The 27,200-nt window shown below is 39.8% G+C and overlaps 1 protein-coding gene across 1 annotated transcript; it reads right to left on the bottom strand.

Moving 5' to 3' along the window:
• Nucleotides 1-6,029: 6,029 nt before the first annotated feature.
• Nucleotides 6,030-6,656, bottom strand: LOC142528408 (uncharacterized). The gene has a single exon (XM_075633454.1). The coding sequence runs from the start codon at nt 6,654-6,656 to the stop codon at nt 6,030-6,032; it is 627 nt and encodes a 208-aa protein (XP_075489569.1).
• Nucleotides 6,657-27,200: the final 20,544 nt, after the last annotated feature.

The raw sequence follows: 27,200 nt of genomic DNA, 5'->3' as shown, positions 1-27,200 counted from the left end.
AGAACATATCTCGGGTATTCACAAGCCCGGCTGCTGAAGATAGTAGTCTCCATATCAATAATGCTTGGGCCTCGATAGCAAGAAATCAATCCAAACTCATAAGTGCAACAGGGGGCTTTAAATATCCCAGAGAGGGGATGAGGTACCGGGAGCTTCAATCTCCCGAGCGTAAGAGAACTCGTGTCTCTCGGACTTTTAATAAGATGTCGGGGCCTTGTGTCTCCTGGATTTTGAATAAGATGACGGGGCCTTATGTCTCTTGGACTTTGAAAAAGATGCTGGAGCCTTATGTCTCCCGGACTTTGAAAAAGATGTCGGGGCCTTATGTCTCCCGGACTTTGAAAATATTTTTGTCGTTTAGTCTTCTCGGGTAGTGGAGATGATGTCATGATGACGTATGTCCTAGAATTAAAACAGTTCGAAACGTTTCGTATTCCAAAAATACGATAAGTCTGACGCTTCGATATCCGTGCACGTTCTTTCATATTATGTCGCATTTTCCAAGATGCATCCTAACCAGTCTAATTCAACTTCAGATCAACGGTAGAGATCACACCTCCCTTTTCCTATATATAACAACCCACCTTCTTCATTGTCACTTTCTGCAATTTCAAATTCTCTCCATATTTCTTGCTTTCTCCGAGGTTCAGCGCTCCTCCACTCTGGCGATCTTCCTACTCTCAAGCCTTCATCTCCAATCGATTCACGTAAGTCCCCTCTTTCTTTTCTTAAAAATGTGGAACTCCACCTCCTTCACCTCTGGGGTGAACGCGCAAGGTTCATCGGAGTATGAATCATCGGAGGTTCGCTCCGATTCCTCCTCTTCCCCTCCCCCCAAGATTTCTTTGACTATCCCTCCCCGAAAAATGAAGAAACCGTGGGTTAAAACCTCTGCTGTGGGCCCCTCTTGAGTTTCTAAGAAGGGGAAGGGCAAAGCCCTAGCCTCCAACCCACCCTCCTCTGAATCCTCGAGTACCCCATGGTTTTCTACCATGGCAAGCACCCTTCGTTCTGGGGCCGAGGAAGAGCTTAGAACCATAGGCTCTATCCCTGCTTCCTTCTCAATCCTTATTCCCGGTCCTTCGGATAGGGCAGGCAAGCCTCCAAAGGGTTTTTACACTTTCTTTAAGGACCAGCTTCGTAGTGGTCTTAGGTTTCCCATCTCTTCCTTATACATTGATGTGGCCCATTTTATTAAGGTTCCCATAAACCAACTCCACCCAACTCCTTCCGTATCATGGCCTCAATATTTATTCTTTTTAAAATGAACAACCTTCTCATCAACCCCCTCATCCTCTTTTACTTTTTCATTTGTTGCTTAGGTGACAATGCTTTTTTCCCTCTCTGCCCGGCTGAAAAGTCGATTCCTTGATGACATCCCTTATTCTCTAAAGGGGTGGAAAGACAGATTCTTTTACATAACCTTTCCTTCCAATCCTCCATATCTAACCAGCTTCTTACCCAATATCCTTACCCAACCCGAGCTCCCTCACGTCTATAAACTTGAAGTGCCCTACTCTAGAAGTAACGATCTTGTAGGGGGAAGGAGATTTTCTTCCTCTGTCCTCCTGGAAGAGGAAAATTTCGTTACATACGGGTTGAGTACCAGGCTGAGGACCCTATAGGCAGGGTAATTGAGGAAGTGGTTGGCTCGGGTGCTCAACCTAGTAATATTCTTTTACTCTTATGTTTATTTACTTCTTTTCCATTCACAATATTAATTACAACTCTATCTTACAGGTGATACTGAGATGCAGGACATTTTGTCACAAAAAGGGCAGCTGAGATTGCAGCAGCGGCCGAGAAGAAGAAAGAGGCTAAGGAAGCACCAGCCCAGAAAGCCCTGGCCCGAGGAGCCCAATGAAACTGAAGTCCTGATCACTACCCAAGTGGCCGAGCCAAGCGGAGCGGGGCCATTACCCCAGACTACTGCCTCGCTCCAGTCTTCTGAAGAGGATGTGGATCACATCCTTCTAGCGGCATCGCAAGAGAAGAGCAATGGCTGCCCCTGAAGAGGAGGCCCCTCCGGCTGATCAAGCTTCCGGGCTACGCCCCTCGATGACTGAACAGGTTCCCTCCTACTGCCAAACTTCCAGGCAACCACCCTCTCGGGCCAATATCTTTCTCGAAGGAGTTCAAATGCTTATCTCGGCATTTGAATAAGTGGCCCTAATGGCCAAGAAGAAAGCTGGTCGGGCCCGGGCCTTCCATGATCTTCATAGGCAAATACAGGAAGAGCTGGCCTGGGTTACGAGGGCCCATGAAGAAGAGACCACAAGTCTCAAAGCTTCCCTAGAAGTGGCTAACCAGCAACTGGCCTCTGCTCAGACTGGTCAGGGTGAAGGCTTGATCCGGGAAGAGAACTAGCAGAAGCGCTCTTCATTCTTGGAATCCAGAGCTCGTTATCTCGAGGATGAAGCCATAAAGGCTGGGGGCCAGGCAGCTTACTCAGGAGGAGTGGCAGACCTCTTTCCTCAAATCCTCCGAGTTTCAAGCGGCTATTGAAGATAAATCTTACAACTAGTTCAAAGTCGGCTTCGAAAAATGCTACGAGCAATTTGAAGTGGAGGGTTTCCTCCCTGCAGATAAGGAAGGCTTTCCGGATATAGATAAAGCCATCGATTCCCTTCCCAAGAACAATACAGCTAAGGAAGAGTCGGAGATGGCTCCAGAAGGAGAGGCGGAGGAGCAGCCTGCTCCAATAGATTTAGAGTAGGGTTGTAGTTTTTCGATTGCTTTATTTACTGTAAACCTCAGCCTCCGGGCTTTTATTAATGAAATTTCTTCATTTTAAATATGGTGCTTTCCCGAATATCTCTTGTAATATAACCTTCATTCCAAGCCTCTAGAAAAAATTCAATCAGGACTTACTTATGAATGATAATGAAAATTTTTCTAAGTGTTGGAAATTATCCAGTCACTCGAAATAAGTAATCGGGATGTTGAGCCCTGGGTTGAATAAAATCCTTGTACTTAGTAAAATGATCGAGGTGAAAAACCTCTAAGTCAGGGCACAGAGCCCTGGTTTTTTTCAATAACTAGAGTACGGAACCCTGGGCCGGGGATCATGCCCCGAGACTTGGGAATGGTCGAGGTGTGGTGCCCCGAGCCAGGGTGTAGAGCCCTGGGCTTATTAATAACCAAGGTACGGAGCCTTGGGCCGGGGATCATGTACCGGGACTTGGGAATGGTCAAGGTGTGGTGCCCCGAGCCAGGGTGTAGAGTCCTGGGCGTATTAATAACCAAGGTACGGAGCCTTGGGCTTGAGATTATGTCTGGGACTTGAGAATGGTCGAGGTGAGGTGTCCCGAGCCAGAGTGTACATCCCTGAGCTTATTAATAACCAAGATACGGAGTCTTGGGCAGTGGGATCATGTCTTGGGAGTTGGGAATGGTCGAGGTGTGGTGCCTCGAGCTAGGGTGTAGAGCCCTGGGATTATTAATAACCAAAGTACAGAGCCTTGGACCGGGGATCATGTCTCGGGACTTGGGAATGGTGGAGGCGTTGTGCTCCGAGCCAGGGTGTATAGCCCTGGGCTTATTAATAATCAAGGTACGAAGCCTTGGGCCTGAGATCATGTCCCGAGACTTGGGAATGGTCGAGGTGTAGTGCCTCGAGCCAGGGTGTAAGCCTTGGGCTTATTAATAACCAAGGTACGGAGCCTTGGGCTGGGGATCATGTCCCATGACTTGGGAATGGTCAAGGTGTGATGACTCGAGCTAGGGTGTAGATCCCTGGATTTTTAATAACCAAGGTACACAGCCTTGGTTCGGGGATCATGTCCCGGGACTTGAGAATGGTCGAGGTATGGTGTCCCGAGCTAGGTGTAGAGCCCTGGGCTTATTAGTAACCAAAGTACTGAGTCTTGGGCCGGTGATCATGTCTCGGGTCTTGGGAATGGTCGAGGTGTGGTGCCTTGAGCTAGGGTGTAGAGCCCTGGGCTTATTAATAAGCAAGGTACGGAGCCTTGGACCGGGGATCATGTCCCGGGACTTAGGAATGGTGTAGGTGTGGTGCCCCGAGCCAGGGTGTAGAGCCCTGAGCTTATTAATAACCAAGGTATCGAGCCTTGGGCCGGGGATCATGTCCTGGGACTTGGGAATGGTCGAGATGTGGTGTCCAGAGCCACGGTGTAGAGCCCTGAGCTTATTAATAACCAAGGTACGAAGCCTTGGGCCGAGTATCATGTCCCAGGACTTGGGAATGGTCGAGGTGTGGTGCCCGAGCCAGGGTGTAGAGCCCTGGGATTATTAGTAACCAAGCTTACGGAGCCTTGGTCCGGGGATCATGTCCCGGGACTTGGGAATGGTCGAGGTGTCGTGCCCAAGCTAGGGTGTAGATTCATGTGCTTATTAATAACCAAGGTACAGAGCCTGAGGCCGGGGATCATGTCCCGTGACTTGGGAATGGTCGATGTGTGGTGCCCCGAGCCAGGGTGTAGAGCCTTGGGCTTATTAATAACCAAGGTACGGAGGCTTGGGCTAGGGATCATGTCCCCAGTCTTGGGAATGGTCGAGGTGTGGTGCCCTGAGCCACGGTGTAGAGCCCTTGGCTTATTAATAACCAAGGTACGGAGCCTTGGGCCGGGGATCATGTCCCGGGTCTTATAGATTAATCGGGGCTTTGTACATCCCGGGTTTAGATATAATATTCACATTCATACTCTTTCTGAGAAGAACACAACTTTCATTATATCTTTAACCAATAATTACATCTTTCAAGCAAAATACTTATTTAAATGAAATACATTCCATGGTTGTTTGAGAGAGCGTCCTTGAGCATCCTCTAGATAAAAAGTTCTTGAGCTAACTTTCCGAATTATTTTAAAAGGTCCTTCCCAGCAAGCTTCCAATTTTCCAACATCTCCTGCTGGATTGACTTTTTTCATCACCAGATCTCCTATCTTAAAGTCTCGTATTCGGACTTCGCCTGTTATATGATTTCATAACCCGACCTCGGTAAGCTTCCATTCGAATCAGAGCTTGCTCTCTCTGCTCTTCTACTAAATCCAACTCCATTGCCCGGCCTTGATCATTGTCATCCGGGTAAGATTCTACCCGAGCCGAAGATTACCCAATTTCCACCAGAAGAACTGATTCAGAACCATATACCAGATTAAAAGGAGTCTCTTGAGTAGGTGCTTCGGGGAGTAGTTCTGTACGTCCAGAGAATACTAGGCAACTTCTCCTCCCAGTCTTTTTCTTTTCCTCGTAGCCTAGTTTTCAAGGCTTGCACAATAATTCTGTTAAAAACATCTGTTTGACCATTGGCTTGAGGATAAGCAACAGAAGTGAAAGAACAAGTGATTTTCATTTCTTGGCACCAAACCGTGATCTCTTTTCCCTGAAACTACCTCCTGTTGTCCGAGATTAGTCTCCTGGGGACTCCAAATTGGCATAAAATATTCTTCCATAGAAACTTCAAAACTTCCTGCTAAGTAATCCTTCCCAGGGGCTCGGCCTCTACCCACTTAGAAAAATAATCAACAGCCACCAACCGAAATTTCTTCTAAGCCCGGGCAACTGGAAAGGGACCAACAATGTCCATGCCCCACTGATCGAAGGGTAAAGATGCCCATATAGGCTTCATGAGAGTGGCCGGATGGCTGCTGAAAATTAGAGTGATGTTGACAACCCTCACAAGCTTGGACAACTCGGTCAGAGTCTTGGTTAATAGTGGGCCACCAAAATCCCGCAAGTATTGCTTTTCGGGCCAATGCTATTCCTCCGAGATGCTCTCCGCAACACCCTTCATGAATCTTCAGGAGGACATAATCCACCTCTCCCATACGTAAGAACTTTAACAGAGGTCCCTGAAATGATTTCATGTACAAGATTTTATTTAAGAGAACAAACTTGGGATCTTGTCTCTTGATCTTTTGAGCTTGAGCTTTGTCTTCAGGTAATTTATTTCTTACAATGAATATGATCAGGGGTGTCATCCAAGAATCCTCAAGTGTTGGCAATGTCTCTTCTTCTGTGGAGAGGATTAACTCGGAAACATGCAGTACTTCTCAGGTACTGACTTCTCATAAAGAGACGACCATCTTCGCCAAGGCGTCTGCTTCCCCATTCTCGTCTCGTGGTATCTGCTCAATAATCCAATCCACAAAAACTTCTGCCTGGGCTTGAATGAGCTTGAGATATTTAAGCATCCTATAATCCTTGGCTTCATAAATGTCCTTTATCTGCTGAGTAATCAATTGTGAATCAGAATACAAAATGATCCGGGAAGCTCCAATTTCCCGGGAAGCTCGGATACTGGCAAGAACAACCTCATTGTTAGTTACCCGAGAGTCAATTCTTAATGCCAGTTTAATCTTCTTTCCCGGGGGAGATTCTATCACTGCTCCCACGCCACACCTCGAAAGGCTAGACGTCCCATCCACAAATACTCTCCAGTCCTCCTCTTCATCAGGCTGAACCATTTCTGATAAGAAATCTGACAAGGCTTGTGCTTTGATGGCAACCCGAGGCCTGTACTCAATATCATACTCTCCCAACTCGACTATCCATTTAATCATTCTCCCGAAAACTTCTGAATGAGTCATAATTCTCCAAAGAGGACTATTGTTTAGCACAATAATTTGATGCGACAGAAAATAAGGTCGCAGTTTCCGGGCAGTCATAACAAGAGCGAGAGCTATCTTCTCCATTTTACAATATCGTAGCTCGGACTAAGAGCATGACTGAAATAATAGACAGGTTTCTGATCAAAGCCCTCTTGCTTCACAAGTACCAAGCTGACAGCATACTTCATGGTGGATAGATAGATAAATAATTTCTCCCCGGGCTCTGGCTTACTAAGACAGGAAGCTCTGCCAAATGATTTTTAAGATCCCGGAAGGCCTGTTCACACTTCTCATCCCACCCAAACTTCTGTGCCTTCCTAAGAATGTGAAAAAATAGATAACTCTGATGTGCTGACTGGGATATGAACCGGAAAAGAGAAGCAATTCTCCCGGTCAGCTTCTGCACTTCTCGGACAGATCGAGGGGACGTCATGTTTAGCACTGACTTGACCTTCTCTTGATTTACCTCGATCCCCCGGTTAGTGACCATAAAGCCAAAAAATTTACCACTCTTTACGCCAAAGATGCACTTGGCCAGATTGAGCATGATCCCATATTGCATAAGAGTGGCAAAAGTCTCTACTAAATCAGAAATGAAACCAGCAACCTCCTTGGACTTGCCCAAGATATCATCCACATACACTTCCACATTTCTGCCCAACTGCTTCTCAAACACTTTGTTCATGAGACGCTGATAGGTGGCCCCGGCGTTCTTCAACCCGAAAGGCATGACCACATAGCAGAATGTGCCTCCCGAGGTGATGAAACTGGCTTTGTCTTGATCGTTCTTGGCCAGGAGAATTTGATGATACCCCTGGCAAGCATCCATGAAACTCAGCAGTTCATAGCCAGAGGTGGAATCCACCAACTGATCAATTTTGGGCAGAGGATAATGGTCTTTATGACAAGTTTTGTTGAGATCCCTGAAGTCAACACACATCCTCCACTTCCCGTTAGACTTTGGCACCATCACCACATTCAAGAGCCAGGTAAGAAATTGTATTTCCCGAATGTGGCCGGCTTTCAGAAAATCTCTGACCTGTACATCAATCACTTTATCCATTTCGGGACCAAAGTGTCTCTTCTTCTGCTTTACAGGTGGAGATCCCGGGAGGATGTTCAAATGTTTCTCCCTTATCAGAGGTGAGATTCCTGTCAATTCCTGCTGGGACCAGGCAAAAACATCAAGATTAGTTTTCAAACAGTTTATTAAACTGACCCAAGTGGATAAATCAAGGTCTCGAGCCACTCGGATTCTCCTTGCCTGGCTCAATCTCTACCACTTCCTGCTCCTCCTCCGCCATAAACTGAACCTTTCCCTTCTCTAGAATTCTCTCCACCTCTTCACAACCACTGGGTCTCTTCCCCTCCTTCCTTGCTCTCATCTGGTCCACCCGAACCGCTTTTACATAACATTTCCGGGAATAAGTTTGATCTCCCCGGACTTCTCTCACTTGGCTTCCCACAGGGAACTTAATCTTTTAGTTGTAGGTGGATGCTACGGCCCTTAGCTCGTTCATGGCTGGCCTCCCAAGGATGATGTTTTATGATAACGGGGCATCCACCACAGTGAAAGTGGTCATAACTATCTTCTTTAAGTCTCTGGTGCCAAAGGTTAAAGGCAGGACAATCTACCCCTCTAGATAGACAGCATGGCCAGCAAAGCCAAAAAGTGCTGTCTCCACTGTATCCAACTGATATCTCTGTAAATCCATTTGTACGAGGGCCTCCTTGAAAATAACATTGACAGAACTACCCGAGTCCACAAAGACCCTCATACTATCATAATTTGATACATTGGCTTGAATTACCAGGGCATCATTGTGGGAAAGATTGACACGCTTCAAATCTTCTGGGCCGACGCTAATCATTGCCTCATTTCTCCTCGCCCCTTCCACTTCCATGCAATCTCTTTTGCTCCTCGAATTCCTAGCCCTATTAGAATCATTATCCGTAGATCCTCTAGATATCATCTTTATCACCCCCAAGATAGGGGGTGAGGACTTCTTCCTCTCGGGTTCTGGATTTCTTCTCCCCTCGGGGCACTCCTAGACTCTTCTCTGGCACCGGGCCCTGGTTGTCGGGCTGAACCAGGGTGGCAACCCTGGCTTCTTGTTTAATGGATTGTGTCTTTAACAGAGGGTGGGACATAATATCTTTTGAGAGTTTTGTAGTCCTCCGTATTGTGATAACACACTTTATGAAGGGTGCAAAACCCATTCTTTTCAGGCCTGATATACTGTTGAGATAGAGACAAGTCCCTGCTACATTCATCGACTTCCCGGTCCCGGATAAGTTTCAAGGGCACACGATGAGAAAAATGTCCCGGGTTATTCCTTCTTTGTCCTCTCTCCTCGGGCCTAGATACCCAGTCTCCTCTCTCTCTCTTTACCGAATTCCTCTTCTGCTTCTGGGTCTCTTCCATATTAATATACTTTTCTGCCAGGGCCAACAAATCTTCAAAGTCCCCGGGCGCCTTCTTTGTCAGTGATCGGAAAAACTCACCCTCTCTTAGGCCCTAGGTAAATGCAGTTGTCTTGGTCTCTGGGGTGCAAGACGGAACATCCAAAGCCACTCTTTTAAATCTCCGAATATAAGCCCTCAGACTCTCTTCCGGGATTTGTTTCAATTCAAAGAGACTAAATGAAATCTTTTTGTATTTCTTGCTGCTGCTAAAATGGTGTAGAAACAACTTCTGGAAATCCTCAAAGTATTGGATACTATGAGGGGCCAATCCTTCAAACACCTCTGGGCTGAGTCAATCAGAGTGGTCAAGAATACCTTGCCCTTGATTCTGTCAGCATAACAGTACAACATGGCCATATTCTCGAATCTGGCCAAATGTTCCTCGGGGTTTACATTGCTATCATAATTTTTGACTTTTGGCAGATTTAAAGTTCCCGAGAATATGTTCCCGAACAATGGCTTCAGCAAATGGACATCCTTTGACAATTACCCGGGAATGACTTCGACCCTTCATTTGCCGCTCCAATTCTCTCATCTTCTGTCTTAACTCTTGCAACTCCTTTGCCACAGTCGGGGACTTGGACCCAGCACTAGACTCACTTTCCTCCATCTTTTCTTCATCTTCTGCTACCTCCTGCTCTTCTCTTGGCTGTGTATCCTGATGAGAAGGATCTCTCCGGGCTACGGAATTTTCCACCGCATCGGATATAATCCGAGCCAACTCCTCCGGGGACAAGGTAATAATAGGTGGAGGCCCTGTGGGCAGAAGACCATCTTGTTCTGAGACGAATGCATCATCCCCAGGAGCCCGAGAAGTATCTTGGTTGGTTCTTCTAGTACGAGCCATATTAACGTCTTAAGCTCAAATTCCCACAGACGGCGCAATGATGTGATTCGGGTAGATCGGGTGATTTATCAGTTAATTAAATTTATTTAATTAATTGATGTTCAAATTTGATATTAAATACATGAAGGATGATAGAGAGCCTTGACCAATGTGTTAGGTGTATGTTATGATATTTTACTTATTTATTCATTTTGTTAATATTTGATATTATTAAAGTGGGACTTGGTTTATGGCCCGTTCCCACCCCATGAGATGTATCCCTTATGTGCCATGACTATTTAAATGTAATTATTAGAAATAGTAGGGAGATCAAGACTGGAAGATGGTGGGTCCGATGCACAAGATGAAGACATGTAAAATATTGGAAGCTCTTGTAATAGTTGTATTTGTATCCCTGCATTCACCTAGGTTTTGGACCTGGATTCATTTTTGGCTCACATGGATCTAATAGTGTTGGCGATCGATCATCCTTATTTATTGTTGAATGTCATATTATGATATATATGCGATCTATAGTAGTATGCATGTATGTATATTATTAAATAATATAGTTGCATGAATCCGACAAACATACAAACTTGTGGCACGCGATTTTAAATTAAAATGATGAGATAATTTTAAAATTAAAATCCCTTATTTTGAATATGATTCAAAATTTATATCTAACCGAAAATTTAAAAAATTAAAAGAGTTTAATTTTTTCTTGCCTTCCATCATCCGTGGTTGCATGTTGATCGCTACACGCGGACAGTGTCTGGCTCATATTATTGGGGAGTCCTGGATGCCGGAAAGCTGTGACTTCCACCGGACATATGATGTGAATTGCGTGTAACTCCCATGACTTCGACTCATATTATTGGTGGAACTCACTGGCGACCGTCCACTACAGTTCAATATTGATGGGTTGGTTTGACACGTAAAAATAAACGGTGTTATATTATTGGGTCCCTATTAAACTTGAGGCAAAACACGCGGAGGTTGCATATGATGCAATTGAATTATACCTTCTAGAAATTATAATTGACTGATATTATTCAGGATTATAATTGGATAATTGGACTCTATGTGCCCACTAAGGAAATACGATTTCCTTTTTTCATCAGAGGGTAGTTGAAATGTCAAAATAGTGAGAGAGAAATTTATAAAATGAAATCCATATTTTATATCTTAGAATTATTTTAAAATAATCAGCAACCCTTATTCTGTTTTCATATCAGTATATTTTCGATTTCGTCACATAATACATTTCTGTTATTAACAAGCTAACCGAATCTAATTTTCAAGAGTGGTTGGGAAAATTGTTCTGAATTCGGAGAAAATGACATACACACAATTGTCAATCCTGCTGAACTGACAAAGCATGCAAGATGATAGTACCATAGTATGCAAGCTAATATGTAACATGCTCGCTTTTATGTCAAATGAACTGTAGGTACAGTTTGAGGAAATATTGAATGCTGCTGACATTCGAATGCACATGCAAGAGTTGCATGGTGCATGAAACTCATACAATGATGCACATTACTTTCAAGGAGCTCATGACTACACGTATGAAAGATGGGCATTTGACTCATGAGCGTAGTGTACGTATGACTGGGCTTACTGAGAATGTGGCGGGCCTGAAATATGTGATTCCTAACAAGTTACTAGATAACATCAATTTGTTGTCTTTCTCTTCCTCATTTGATGGGGTTATGGTGAACTTCAATTTGAATAACATAGATGATAGCCTTGAAGAGCTAGTCAATATGCTTATAACTTATGAGATCACCATAAAACAGGGAATTGTTGTTTTTCTAATGGGCCTCTCGTCAGACGAAAAATGGCCCTCAAGGTAAGGGAAAAAAATGTTCTGCCCCTCACAAGAAAAACAAACCCAATAAGAGGCAAAATCTGAAGGACACTTAAAAGGCCTACAAAGCCCGATAAGTCAAAACATATTTATTTCACTGCAAGAAGTCCGGACATAAAAAATTACATGTGCCAGAAATGTTCTGGAAATGATAAGTGAATGTCCAAGTAAACATGATTTCAACAAAAAACAAAAGAAAGTTAGATGATCCAAATCTCACACAAATATGGCACGCTAGACTAGGTCACATTTCCCGAAGAAGGATACACAAACTAGTAGGAGAAGGCATGTTTGACTTGTCAGACATAAATTATCTACCTACTTGTAAGTCCTGTCTAAAAGAAAAAATGAACAAAACTCCATTCAATGGAAACATGGAATGTGCACATAGTCTACTGGATTTGATCCACACAGGTCGTTTGTGGCCCGCTAAGTTTTTGCACAAAATATGGGCAATCCTACTTCATTACCTTTACTTATGACCATTTGAGGTATTGGTTTGTTTATTTGATGAAACACAAATCTGAATCATTTGAAAGGTTCAAAAATTCAGATCTGAAGTAGAAAAACAGCTAGAAACAAGTATTAAGGCACTTCGATCTAATCGAGGAGGAGAATACCTGAGTGATGAATTTTTGGGTTATCTAAAAGAGAATGAGATTCTCTCACAGTGGACTCCACCAGCAACACCACAATTGAATGGTGTTTCTGAATGTCGAATCGAACCTTGATGGACATGGTTCGATTCATGATGGGATTCACTGAATTGCCTACATTGTTTTGGGGCTTTGTGCTTGAAACTGCAGCAATGTTGTTGAATAACGTCCATACAAAAGCAATTTATAAAACACCATATGAGATATGGATGGGAGAAACTCCCATGTATTCTTACATGAGAATATGGAGATGTCCTGCTTATGTGAAGCAGACAGTAGGTGACAAATTGGATAGTAGATCCACTTTGTGCTACTTTGTAGGATATCCAAAGAATTCTGTTGGATATTATTTCTATCATCCCAATGAAGCAAAAGTTATTGTTTCAAAAAATGCCACTTTTTTGGGAAAAAGAATTTCTATTATATAGAAAAGGCAAGATGATAGATCTTGAAGAGATTCAAGATACTCCCTCAACTATAGAAGTTGAACCCATTTCCCAACAACCAGTAGTTGAAGTACAAGCTTCTTGAAGGTCTGATAGGGTTATTAAACCACATGCAAGATATACGCTTCTTCATGAACAAAGTCATGATGAGCATTGTGTTGGATGTGATCCAATGAATTTCAAAAAAGCAATATCTGAAACCTGATTCAACCAAATGGCTTGAAGCCATGCAGTCTGAAATGGACTCTATGTATTCAAACCAAGTCTGGACATTGGTGGATCCACTTGAGGGAATCGTTCACATATGATGCAAATGAATCTACAAAAGGAAGCTGGGGGCGGATGGGAAGGTAGTGACCTTCAAAGCAAGATTGGTTGCAAAAGGTTATACTCGAAGGCAAGGAATTGACTATGAGGAAATTTTTTCATCAGTTGCTATGTTTAAGTCCATTAGAATATTACTAGCCATAGCAGCATGGTATGACTATGAGATAAGACAAATTGATGTAAAGACTGCATTCCTTAATGGAGACATCAAAGAAGAAATTTATATGTCTCAACCTGAGGGATACACGTCAGTAGGAAGTGAGAATAAGGTATGCAAACTTCAGAGATCAATATATGGTCTCAAGCAGGCGTCAAGGAGTTGGAACCTCATATTTGATAGCACTATCAAAGAGTTTGGTTTTACTAAGAATCCTGAGGAACCATGCGTGTACAAGAAAGTTAGTGAGAGTGCAAGTGACATTCCTAGTACTTTATGTTGATGACATCTACTCATTGGGAATGATGTAGGATTATTGCAATAAACTAAAGTATGGTTAGAAAGCAAATTCTCCATGAAAGACATGGGTGAAGCATCCTATGTATTTGGAATACAAATCTATAGAGATAGGTCAAAGAGGATGCTGGGGCTCACCCAAGCCACTAATATCGATACCATTCTGAAGCAATTCTCTATAGAAGAGTCCAAGAGAGGATACTTACCAATGTGTAATGGTGTTACTCTATCTAAAGCTATGTGTCCCAAAACTGATGAAGAGATAGAGATGATGACACATATTCCATATGTGTCAGCCATTGGTAGTATCATATATGGTATGATATCGACACGTCCTGATGTTGCTTATGCTCTGAGTGTTACAAGCAGATATCAGGCGAACCCTGGTCCAATGCATTAGAAGGCCGTGAAAGATATTCTTAAGTACTTGAGAAGGACTAAGTACTTGTTCATGGTCTATTGGGGAGGAGAATTGAAATTGAAAGGCTACAATGATTCTAGCTTCCAATGTGACGTAGATGATTCGAAATCAACCTCTGGCTTTGTATTCATGGTAAGGGCATAGAGATGTCCAAACATGCAGATGGGTAGTAATATGATGATTATACCGAACAACCCTCCCTCGGACTTTCCAAGTGGTTATCATTCATCGAGAGGATAAGTCCATGGTTGTGATTGTACACCATTAGTCCTTACGATCCGGGACAACACTGATGCTCTATTTGCTAGGGCTGTGCTTTGACTTGTTTACCGACTCCAAGAGAGTCATATAGGAGCCAGTGCATTGTAGTCGGGGATTCACCGCTCACCTACGGGTGTGGATATCCTATGTGATCTGATGAAATAATAGTGCGTGGAATCTCTGGCCAGAGTATTAGATGTACATTGGGGAAGGAGTTTTCCAATGGTACATGCGATGCCACTATTTATATGTATCACATAGTTATCGAATTATTATGCAACCCTCTATGAACCAATGGTTGCAGATTCGATCGGGATATATGAGATGAAAGGACAATACTGTACGTTAATCATAATCGACTAGTTCTTGCAGGCACTATCAGTGATACCTAGGGAATCATGGGACGACTCTACTAGACGCTCTTACCATGGTTCGATGAGTTTAATCAGAAAATATGATTTCTGACATTCTCATGATCAATTTTTGATGCATAGAATGAGGAAAATTAGGGTAAGCCCGAATAAAGGATTATGTCCTGAATCATAAGGAGTTGTGAACCCACAGCTAGCTGTATCCCTGAACCATTGAGGGTCACACAAGCACTGGATCATTTGTTCCCGTTGAGAGAATAAATTCAAGGAGTTGAATTTATATTATGATATCCTTGAATTTATGAGATAGTAAATTCAAGAAGTTGAATTTATGAAATTTGGAGAGAATAAATTCAAGGAGTTGAATTTATAAAAGTTGAGGATTTGATTTATTAAACTCAAAAGTTGAGTTTATTAAATGTTAAATTTTGGAGGTGATAAATTCAAGGAGTTGAATTTATAATTTAAATATTAAATTCAAATGTCGAATTTATAAGAGATTTAAATTAAATGTAATGGGTATATGTATAATGGACTTGTAGGAGTACAAGACCAACATACATATTATTAAGATTCTTAATTGGACTTTAAAAGATTAATTAATTAATTAATTAAACTAGTTGGACTAGAATAATTAATTGATTAAACTCATTAAGTATTTAATTTAATAAATGGGTCCTAAGCTTATATATATGTATTAGGCTTAGGGTTAAAGACTATTCATTCGTAATTTTTGAAAAACCTAGCATCCTCCTTATTTGTGATTTTTCGAAAATCACAACTCTTCTCATCTCAAAATTTCGGCCACCACTCCTAGGATTTTAGGAGTTTTTGTGTCGTCTTTAATTTTTATCTCTAATGAAAAATATCTTCTAAATTTCTAGTGCAATTTAGAAGAGGATTAAATCTTCTAGTCGTGGACCTTATTTGAAGATTGAAAGAAGGAGTTTTTTGAAGATTGTTCGTACGGATTCATCAAGAGCTATATCCGCCTATACCGGATTAGTTGGAGCCAAGTGATTTAATTCACGAAATGTATAATTTTAACACCCTATGAGTGATTGATTATAAAACCATATGAGTGTCCAAATGCACCTTGAATGTCAAGATCTAATAAAAATTTTAAAATTTCCGCTGCGTTTGGGCATGAGAAAACCGAGATCCAACAGAGATGCCCAATATTTCGACCAAAAATGAGATTTATATAGCTGTCCCAACCACCACAAGTAAATTCCCCCTTCCTTTTCAAAATACAGCATCAGAGACATTCCAAAAGAACAGATATGTCACAGTTACAAAGATATGACAATTTTGTAGAGGAAACATTTGGTCTTAATGAAGCAACTTGTTCAAGAAGACAGCGTTTAGTGAAAAGGTAGAATTATAGGTAATCTGCCTTACTTGTCAATAGAATTATTGACACCCTGGCTTGAATTACCAGGGCATCATTGTGGGAAGATTGACACCCTTCAAATCTTCCGGGCCAAAGCTAATCACTGCCTCATTCTTCCTTGCCCCTTCCACTTTCATGCAATCTCTTCCGCTCCTCGACTTCCTAGCCCTATTAGAGTCACCATCCATAGATCTTCCAGATATCATCTTTATCACCCCCAAGACAGGGGTGAGGACTTCTTCCTCTCGGGTTCTGAATTTCTTCTCCCCCTCGGGGATCTCCTAAACTCTTCTATGGCACTGGGCCCTGGTTGCCTGGCTGACCAGGGTGGCAAGCTTGGCCTCTTGTTTAATGGATTGTGTCTTTGAAGAGAGGGTGAGAAATAATCTCTTTTGAGTGTTTTACAGTCCTCCGTGTTGTGATAACACACTTTATGAAGGGTGAAAAACCCATTCTTTTCAGGCCTGGTATACTGTTGAGATAGAGGCAAGTCCCTGCTACATACTTGGACTTCCCGGTCGCGGATAATTTTCAAGGGCACATGATGAGAAAAATGTCCTGGGTTACTCCTTCTTTGTCCTCTCTCCTCGGGCCTAGATACCCGGTCTCCTCTCTCTCTCTTTACCGACTCCCTCTTCTGCTTCTGGGTCTCTTCCATATTAATATACTTTTCTGCTCGGGCCAACAGATCTTCAATGTCCCCGAGCGCCTTCTTTGTCAATGATCGGAAAAACTCACCCTCTCTCAGCCCCTGGGTGAACTGCAGTTTTCTTGGTCTCAGGGGCGCAAGAGGGGACATCCAAAGCCACTCTGTTAAATCTCCGAATATAAGCCCTCAAACCTTATACACACATATATAAGCTTAGGGCTTATTAATAAAATCAAATACTTAATGGGCTTAATCAATTAATTATTCTAGTCCAACTAGTTTAATTAATTAATTAATCTTGTAAAGTCCAATTAAGAACCTTAATAATTTGTATGTTAGTTTTGTACTCCTACAAGCCCATAATACATACACCCATTACATTTAATTTAAATCCATTATAAATTCAACATTTGAATTTAATATTTAAATTATAAATTCAATTCGCCTCCAAAATTTAATATTTAATAAAATCAAATTTTGAGTTTCACAAATTTAATTCTTAAATTTTATAAATTCAACTCCTTAAACTTATTCTCTGCCAAATTTTATAAATTCAACTTCTTGAATTTACTATCTCATAAATTCAACTCTTTGCGTTTATTTTTTCAAAATTCAATTATCATAAATTCAACTCCTTGAATGTACTATATCATAATATAAATTCAACTTCTTGGATTTATTCTCTCAATGAGACCAAATGATCCAGTGCTTGTGTGACCCTCAATGGTTCAGAGATACAGCTAGCCGTGGGTTTACAACTCCTTGTGATTCAGGAATTAATCCTTTATACGGGCTTACCCTAATTTTCTACATTCTATGTATCAACAACTAATCATGAGTATGTCAGAAATCATATTTCTGATTAAACTCATTGAATCATGGTACGAGCGTCTAGTAGCATCGCCCCATGATTCCCTAGGTATCACTGATAGTGCCTGCAAGAACCTGTCGATTATGATTAACGTACAATACGGTCCCTTAATCTCATATATCTCGATCGAATTTGCAGCCATTGGTTCATCGAGGGTTGTATAAGGATTCGATAACTATGTGACACATATAAATTGTGGCATCGCATGTACCACTGGAGAACTCCTTCTCCAACGTACATCTCATGTTTTGGCCAGAGATTCCACGCACTATTATTTCATCATATTACATAGGATATATCTCCTCTTCTCACAATCTCCCGGATGATGTGGAACTTCCTCACTACATGTTTGGATCGCTGATGAGACCTTGGATCCTTTACTTGCGCAACGGCACCTGTGTTGTCGCAGTACACCGGGACTAGGTCAACTCCATCAGGAATAGCGCCCAACTCTTGGACAAAATTCCTCATCCGAACTGCCTCTTTGGCTGCAGCAGATGCTGAAATGTATTCAGCTTCCGTGGTAGAATCCATAACGGTGTCTTGCTTGGAACTTTTCTAAGAGACAACCGCACCATTAAGCATAAATACAAAACCAAAGGTCGATTTTGAATCATCTATGTCACATAGGAAGCTAGAATCAGTGTAGCCTTCCAATTTCAATTCTCCACCCCCATAAACCATGAACAAGTTCTTAGTCCTTCTCAAGTACTTAAGAATAATCTTCACGGCTTTCCAATGCATTGGACCAGGGTTTCGCCTGATATCTTCTTGTAACACTCAGAGCGTAAAAAACATCAAGACGTGTCGATATCATTCCATACATGATACTACCATTGGCTGACGCATATGGAATATGTGTCATCATATCTATCTCTTCATCAGTTTTGGGACACATAGCTTTAGATAGAGTAACACCATGACACATTGGTAAGTATCCTCTCTTGGACTCTTCCATAGAGAATCGCTTCAGAATGGTATCGATATAAATGGCTTGGGTGAGTCCTAGCATCCTTTTAGATCTATCTCTATAGATTTGTATTCCAAATGCATAAGATGTTTCACCCATGTCTTTCATGGAGAATTTGCTTTATAACCATACTTTAGTTGATTGCAGTAATCCTACATCATTCCCAATGAGTAGGATACCATCAACATAAAGTACTAGGAATGTCACTGCACTCCCACTAACTCTCTTGTACACACATGGTTCCTCAGGATTCTTAGCAAAACCAAATTCTTTGATAGTGCTATCAAATCTGAGGTTCCAAGTCCTTGACGTCTGCTTGATACCATATATTGATCTCTGAAGTTTACATACCTTGTGCTCACTTCCTACTGATGTGTATCCCTTAGGTTGAGACATATAAATTTCTTCTTTGATGTCACCATTGAGGAATGCAGTCTTTACATCCATTTGTCATATCTCATAGTCATACCATGCTGCTATGGCTAGTAGTATTCTAATGGAGTTAAACATAGCAACTGGTGAAAAATTTTTCTCATAGTCAATTCATTGCCTTTGAGTATATTCTTTTGCAACCAGTCTTGCTAGATCAATACCTTCCCATCCGCTCCAAGCTTTCTTTTGTAGATCCATTTGCATCCTATGGGAACAATTCCCTGAGGTGGATTCACCAATGTCCAGGCTTTGTTTGAATATATAGAGTCCATTTCAGATTGCATGGCTTCAAGCCATTTGGTTGAATCAGTATCAGATATTGCTTCTTTGAAATTCATTGGATCACATCCAACACAATGCTCATCATGGCTTTGTTAATGAAGAAGTGTATATCTTGAAGGTGGTCTAATAACCCTATCAGACCTTCTAGGAGCTTATACTTCAACTACTGGTTGTTGGGAAATGGGTTCAACTTCTATAGTTGAGGGAGTATCTTGAATTTCTTCAAGTTCTATAATCTTGCCGTTTCTATCTAATAGAAATTCCTTTTGCAAAAAGGTGGCATTTCTTGAAACAAAAACTTTTGCTTCATTGGGATGATAGAAATAATATCCAACAGAATTCTTTGGATATTCTAAAAAGTAGCACAAAGTGGATCTACTATCCAATTTGTCTCCCATTGTCTGCTTCACATAAGCACGACATCCCCATATTCTCATGTAAAAATACTTGGGAGTTTTTCCCATCCACATCTCATATGGTGTTTTATTCACTGCTTTAGTATAGACATTGTTCAACAAGATTGCCGCAGTTTCAAGCGCAAAGCCCCAAAACAATGTAGGCAATTCAGTGAATCCCATCATGGATCGAACCATGTCCATCAAAGTTCGATTTTGACGTTCAGAAAACCATTCAATTGTGGAGTTGCTGGTGGAGTCCACAGTGAGAGAATGTCATTCTCTTTCAGATAATCCAAAAATTCAGCACTCAATTATTCTCCACCTCGATCGGATCGAAGAGCCTTAATACTTCTTTCTAGCTGGTTTTCTACTTCAGATCTGAATTCTTTGAACTTTTCAAATACTTCAGATTTGTGTTTCATCAAATAAACATACACGTACCTCGAATAGTCATCAGTAAAGATAATGAAGTAGGATTGCCCATATTTTGTGCTAACACTTAGAGGGCCACGAACGTCTGTGTGGATCAAATCCAGTAGACCATGCGCACGTTCCACGTTTCTATTGAATGTAGTCTTGGTATTTTTTCTTTTAGACAGGACTAACGGGTAAGTAGAGAATTTATGTCTGACAAGACAAACATGAATTCTCCCCCAAGCTTGTGCATCCTTCTTTGGGAAATGTGACATAGTCTAGCGTGCCATATTTGTGCGAGATTTGGATCATCTAACTTTCTTTTGTTTGTTGTTGAATTTCTGTTTACTTGGACATTCACTTATCATTTCCAGAATATTTCTGGCGCATATAATTTCTTATGTCCGGACTTCTTGCAGTGAAATAAATATGTTCTGACTTATCGATCTTTGTAGACCCTTTAAGTGTCATTCAGATTTTGCCTCTTATTGGGTTTGTTTTTCTTGTCAGGGACAGAAAATTTCTTTCCCTTACTTTTTGGGCCATTTTTCGTCCTGACGAGAGCCCATTAGAAAAACAATATTTTCATGTTTTATGGTGATCTCACAAGTCATAAGCATATTGACTAGCTCTTCAAGGCTATCATCTATCTTATTCAAATTAAAATTCACCATAACCCTGTCAAATGAGGAAGAGAAAGACAACAAATTGATGTCATCAAGTAACACATTAGGAACCACAAATTCCAGCCCCACCACATTCTCAATAAGCCCAGTCATATGTACACCAATCTCATGGGCCTAGAGCTCCATCTTGCATGCGTGTAGTCATGAGCTCCTTGAAAGTGGTGTGCATCATTGTATGAGTTTCATGCACCATGCAACTCTTGCACGTGTATTTGAATATCAGCAACATTCAACATTTCCTCAAACTGTCCTTACAGTTCATTTGACATAGAAACGTGCATGTTATACTTTAGCTTGCATACTATGGTCTTACCATCTTGCATGATTTGTCAGTTCAGTAAGACTGACATTAGTAGTGTATGCAACTTTCTCCGAATTCAAAACAATTTTCCCAACCAGTCTTGAAAATTTAATTAAGTTAGCTTGTTAATAACATAAATGAATTATGTGACGAAATCGAAAATATACTGATATGAAAACAAAATAATGGTTAATGATTATTTTAAAATAATTCTAAGATATAAAATATGGATTTTATTTTATAAATTTTCCTCCCACTATTTTGACATTTCCACCACCCTTCTGATGAAAAAGGAAAATTGTATTTCCTTAGTGGGCACGTATAGTTCAATTAGCCAATTATAATCCCGAATAATATCAGTCAATTATAAATTCTAAAAGGTAGAATCCAATTACATCCCTATGCAACCTCCGTGTGTTTCGCCTAACGTTTAATAAGAACCCGATAATATGACTCCGTTTATTTTCACGTGTCAAACCGACCCATAAATATTGAATTGTAGTGGAAGGTCGCCATGAGTTCCCCCAATAATATGAGCCCAAGTCATGGGAGTTCCACTCAATTCACATCATATGTCCGATGGAAGTTACAGCTTTTCGGCGTCCAGGCCTCCCCAATTATATGAGCCAGACACTGTTTGTGGGTAGCGATCAACATGCAACCACGGTTGATGGAAGGCAATAATAAATTAAACTCTTTTAATTTTTACTTTTTTGATTTGATATAAATTTTGAATCTTATTCAAAATGAGGGATTTTAATTTTAAAAGTGTCTCATCATTTTAATTTAAAATCACGTGCCACGGGTTTGTATGTTTGCCGGATTCATAAAACTATATTATTTAATAATATACATACATGCATACTACTATATATCTTATATATCATAATATGACATTCAACAATAAATTAAGGATGATCGATCGCCAATTATTAGATCCATGTGAGCCAGACATGGATCTAGGTCCAAAACCTAGGTGAATGCAGGGATGCAAATGCAATTTATTACAAAAGCTTCATCTTGTGCATCGGGCCCACCATCTTTCAGTCTTTATCTCCCACTTTTTTAATAATTACATTTAAATAGTCATGGCACATAAGGGATACATCTCATGGGATGGGAACGGGCCATAAACCATGCCCACTTTAATAATATCAAATATTGACAAAATGAATAAAAAAGTAAAAATGTCCTAACATACACCTAACTCAGTATGGTTTTAATAACTAAACATACATAGGATGTTTAAAACTTTTACCTTTGGTGAATGAATCACAAGGCTCCAACTATTCCGGGATTAGGGAAGATAGCTCTTGATGTAATTCCTACGAACTTTCTTCAAGAACTCCTTCCTTCAATCTTCGAATCAGGTCCGATTTGTTCCTCTTTCAAATAGCACTAGAATATTTGGAAGAATTTTTAACGTTGGAGATTAAAAATCGAGAGGCGGCTCAAACCAAAAACCTCTTTGATGTGGTAGAAAATATAAGAGAAAAAGAGAGAAGGATTTTCGAAAAATCCTTTCATGTGGAGTCTAGGGTTTTTAAAAAATTATGAGTGTTATATGTCAACCTCAAACTTTATACACATATATAAGCTTAGGGCTCATTAATTTAATCAAATACTTAATGTGCTTAATCAATTAATTACTCTAGTCCAACTAGTTTAATTAATTAATTAATTTTTTAAAATCCAATTAAGAACCTTAATAATTTGTATGTTGGTCTTGTACTCCTACAAGCCCATAATACATACACCCATTACATTTAATTTAAATCTATTATAAATTCAACATTTGAATTTAATATTTAAATTATAAATTAAACTCCTTGAATTTATCACCTCCAAAATTTAATATTTAATAAACTCAACTTTTGAGTTTAATAAATTAAATTCTTAAATTTTATAAATTCAACTCCTTGAATTTATTCTTCTAAAATTTTATAAATTCAACTTCTTGAATTTAAAATCTCATAAATTCTACTCCTTGAATTTCTTTTCTTAAAATTTAATTATCATAAATTCAACTCCTTGAATTTACTATATCATAATATAAATTCAACTTCTTGAATTTATTCTCTCAACAGGAACAAATGATCCAGTGCTTATGTGACCCTCAATGGTTCAAGGATACAGCTAGCCGTGGGTTCACAACTCCTTGTGATTCAGGACATAATCTTTTACTCGGGCTTACCCTAATTTTCCCCATTCAATGTATCAACAACTGATTATGAGAATGTAAGAAATCATATTTCTGATTAAAGCCATCGAATCATGGTAAGAGAGTTTAGTAGCAATCGCCCCATGATTCCCTTGGTATCACTGATAGTGCCTGCAAGAACCAGTCAATTATGATTAACGTACAGTACATTCCCTTCATCTCATATATCTCGATCGAATATGCAACTATTGGTTTATCGAGGGTTGTATAAGGATTCGATAACTATGTGACACATATAAATTGTGGCATCACATGTACCATTGGAGAACTCCTTCCCAACGTACATATCATAATCTGGCCAGAGATTCCACGCACTATTATTTCATCAGATCATATTGGATTTCCACACCCATATGTGAGCGGTGAATTCCCGACTACAATGCTCTGGCTCCTACATGTGTCGCAACTGTACCCAATCTCTCAACCTGATGACTTTTCTAGAGTCGGTAAATGAGTCAAAGCACAGCCCTAGCATATAGAGTCTCAATGTTGTCTCGGGTCGTAAGGACTAATGGTGTACAATAATAACAACAAACTTATCCTCTCGATTAATGATAACCATTTGAAAAATCCGAGGGAGGGTTGTTTGGTATAATCATCATATTACTACCCATCTTCATGTTTTGACATCTCTATGCCCTTACCAAGAAACACAGTACACAACATCACATATGCTAGTCTCGAGCTCAAGCGACTTTTATCCATGTTTTTGGCGGCTGAATCGACTAGGAACGAGTTTAGATCATACAGTGTTTATAAATGAGTTTCAACATCGAATTACGATTTATTTGTATTAAAGTATAATTAATGTCTTTATCTATGTTTGATAACATGGGTATACAGATAAAGAAATAACAAAACATGAAATAATAAATTATATTAAAATAAAGATTGTTAATTACAACAGAGTCAATAAAATCCCCAGCCAACGTTTGGCTTGTAGGGCATCTAATCTAACATGGTCTATACACGATGTTGTAAATGGCCGGATCGGTGGTGGGCAGTCGGTGACCAGTAGGATTTTAAGGATTATTCTTTGAGTGGTCGATACACAATGTTGTAAATGGCAGGAGACGATGGTGGTGACTGCAAACCACCTCGGCCGTCTAGGCACGGTTAAATTTTTTAAGTAATATTTTATAGATAATCATATATAATCATGCAATATAATCACAAATAACAATCATTTTTATGTAAGATGTGTAATTAAATAATGTTTAAACATAAAGAAGCTTCATACAATATAATATCATCTAGATAATGTGTAAATAAATATATAAACACCTCATCGGATTCTTTAGGACATGCTTCGACTTGTTTTACAATACCTGCAATGTGATGTTTCATCCTATAAACTCCTCCTTTAATAAGCCTCTTACACAACTTGCATGTGATCCAATCTCTTTTCTCTTTATTATACAACACCACATATTCACAAACAATGTCATTAGACTTTGACTTAAATTCCAACTCTGATTGTTTATCATTTTCCACCATTAATCCTCAAAAATAAATCAATAACAATAGGAAAAAAACAAATTTGATTTTTGAAATCACAAAATCTGAAATATTATAAAAAAAATATGTTAAATAATAAATATACAATGCCTAACCTAAAGCTTCTTGTTGCTGGCAGCGGTAGAGACAGACGGTTTGTGTGGTGGGCTTAGTGGTTGATAGTAAGAAGGAGTGAGAACCAAAAGTTAAAAAAAAGAAAGTAGAGTGTTATTTAAATAACTAGAATTTTGAGTTTTAAAATTAGTTTACTTTGACTAGGTTTTAAAAATTTGTATTGACTACAACTTAAAATTTTAACTTCCTCACCTGGACCGCCTGCTCGCCGCTGGCTCGCCGACCTCGACTGCCTGCCCACCCCTGTATAGCTTGGACAAACCAAAACAGCCACCTCATGCGTAGGCAGGGCGATCGAGGGGCGCCTACCGCCTAGGCATTAGGCGACTGCCTCGGCCGTCATTTAGAACACTGTCTATACATGAACATTAGAATCAAAGTCTAAAAATAGATGCGAAAGTCATATTACCAGCCGTGTGTTCAATTAGATGGTCTTTTCTTGAAGATTCTCTCTGACATCCCAATCTCGTTAAAGACCCATCTCACACTCTGAATTTTTAAAAATAAGTTTGATTAATGCTAGGAAGGTAAAAGGAAAATTCACTATGAACTTAGACAACTAACAAGTAGAATCATCTATAAACTTGCAAGAAAATTGTTCTTTGGATGATTAAATATCAAAATCATATGGAATTGGAGAGCCAAATACATCAAGGACTTTCTTGACAGGATGAAATAGGGTAGGAATGAACATTCTCAATCTCATTTCATTCTTTTTCTTGGTATAGCCCTTGGAATGGGAACACACATTCTCATTATCCCAACTTTGATATATATATAATTATATATTATCATCTTTATTTTTTGAAATATTTAAAAAATTTATATAATTTTAATTGTAAATAAATATTAAATATTGTTGGGTTTAGAAACTCTAACAATCTTGATTTTGATGATAACAAAAAATTTTATTGTGTTTATAAAATATTTACTCAAGTATGAAGTTGTAAACTCAAGATGAAAGTTAAAACTCGAATTAGTCAAACTGAAAATCAAGCGAGCTTCAGTATTTGGATGATATCTTACAGTTCGGGGATCCAAATAACCAGCCTCTAAGTTGACTTAAAAGAAAATTCAATTTGGCACAAATTGTATATCACGTTAGTTGGGATAAATTGGATGTTATCTAGGCAAACTTATGGTTGCAAGACCAAACTGATTGCATGAAAACAATCAGTTGAGCATGAGCAGTTGCGGCACTTTGGTCAACATGATCAGCTCGGTCATCCAAATGAAACGATTTAGTGTGCGTTACAAAGCTAAGACGAAGATCTACCAATCATATTCACAAGTCAAAATCTGAATTAGAGTGTAAAATGCTGATGAATGACGATTGAGATACGAGTTTTGTGCAGATTGAAATCAGTTAGGCGCGGTTGAGCAGGTGCAGTGGACTGAATGACCAGTTGAGCAGATGAGCAAAACTGAATGAATAGTTGAGCAGGTTCAGTCGAGCCGACAAGCAAAACTGGATAAAAACTTCAAAATCAGTCAGGCTCGGGAAAAGTGGCCAGCAAGACGGAAATGATTATTTCAATAACATAAACATTACAGAAACATTCCAAACGGTCATATTCTTGTTTCTAACATACATATCATTCTTGGAGCCTATAAATACAACATCTTGAATATCAAATACAAGCTTTTTAAGAGGATTCAAAGCATGGGAAGCCTACATGAAGAAATTAGCTAGAATGAAAAACAAGCCCTAGTGTTATGATACATTTGAAAGATACGCACACTGTAATTGATTAAATCCTAACACTCAATCATTAACACATATAAATGAGAGACGATGAGTGAATCTTCACACGAAAAAATTAAAGATTGTGTTTGTAATTTTGGCATAAGAGACATTAAACATTATGCGGATTGTGAGGTTGCGATCTACAATCGAAACTGTGCTAGAAGTTTCAATTAGGCAAGAGATAAGTGTTAGAGTAGATGCCCTGCAAGCCAACGGTTGGCTAGGAAATTTATTGACTCAAGTGAAATAAACAATTTTTATTTTAATATAATTTAACTTTTAATGATTTTGTTATACTTTATCTGTATACCCATGCAAACAGCATAGATAAAGTCCTTGATTATGCTTTAATACAAATGAATCGTAATTCGATGTTGAAAATCATTTGTAAACACTGCATATTCTAAATTCGTTCCTAGTCGATTCAGCCGCCTAAAACAGGGATAAAGGCCGCTTGAGCTCGAGACTAGCATCTGTGTGTTGTGTACTGCGTTTCTTGGTAAGGGCATAGAGATTTCCAAACATGCAGAT

The sequence above is a fragment of the Primulina tabacum genome, chromosome 16 (genome assembly GCF_025594145.1).
Source record: "Primulina tabacum isolate GXHZ01 chromosome 16, ASM2559414v2, whole genome shotgun sequence".
NCBI lineage: Eukaryota > Viridiplantae > Streptophyta > Magnoliopsida > Lamiales > Gesneriaceae > Primulina > Primulina tabacum.
This window is presented reverse-complemented; position numbering and strand designations above follow the sequence as displayed.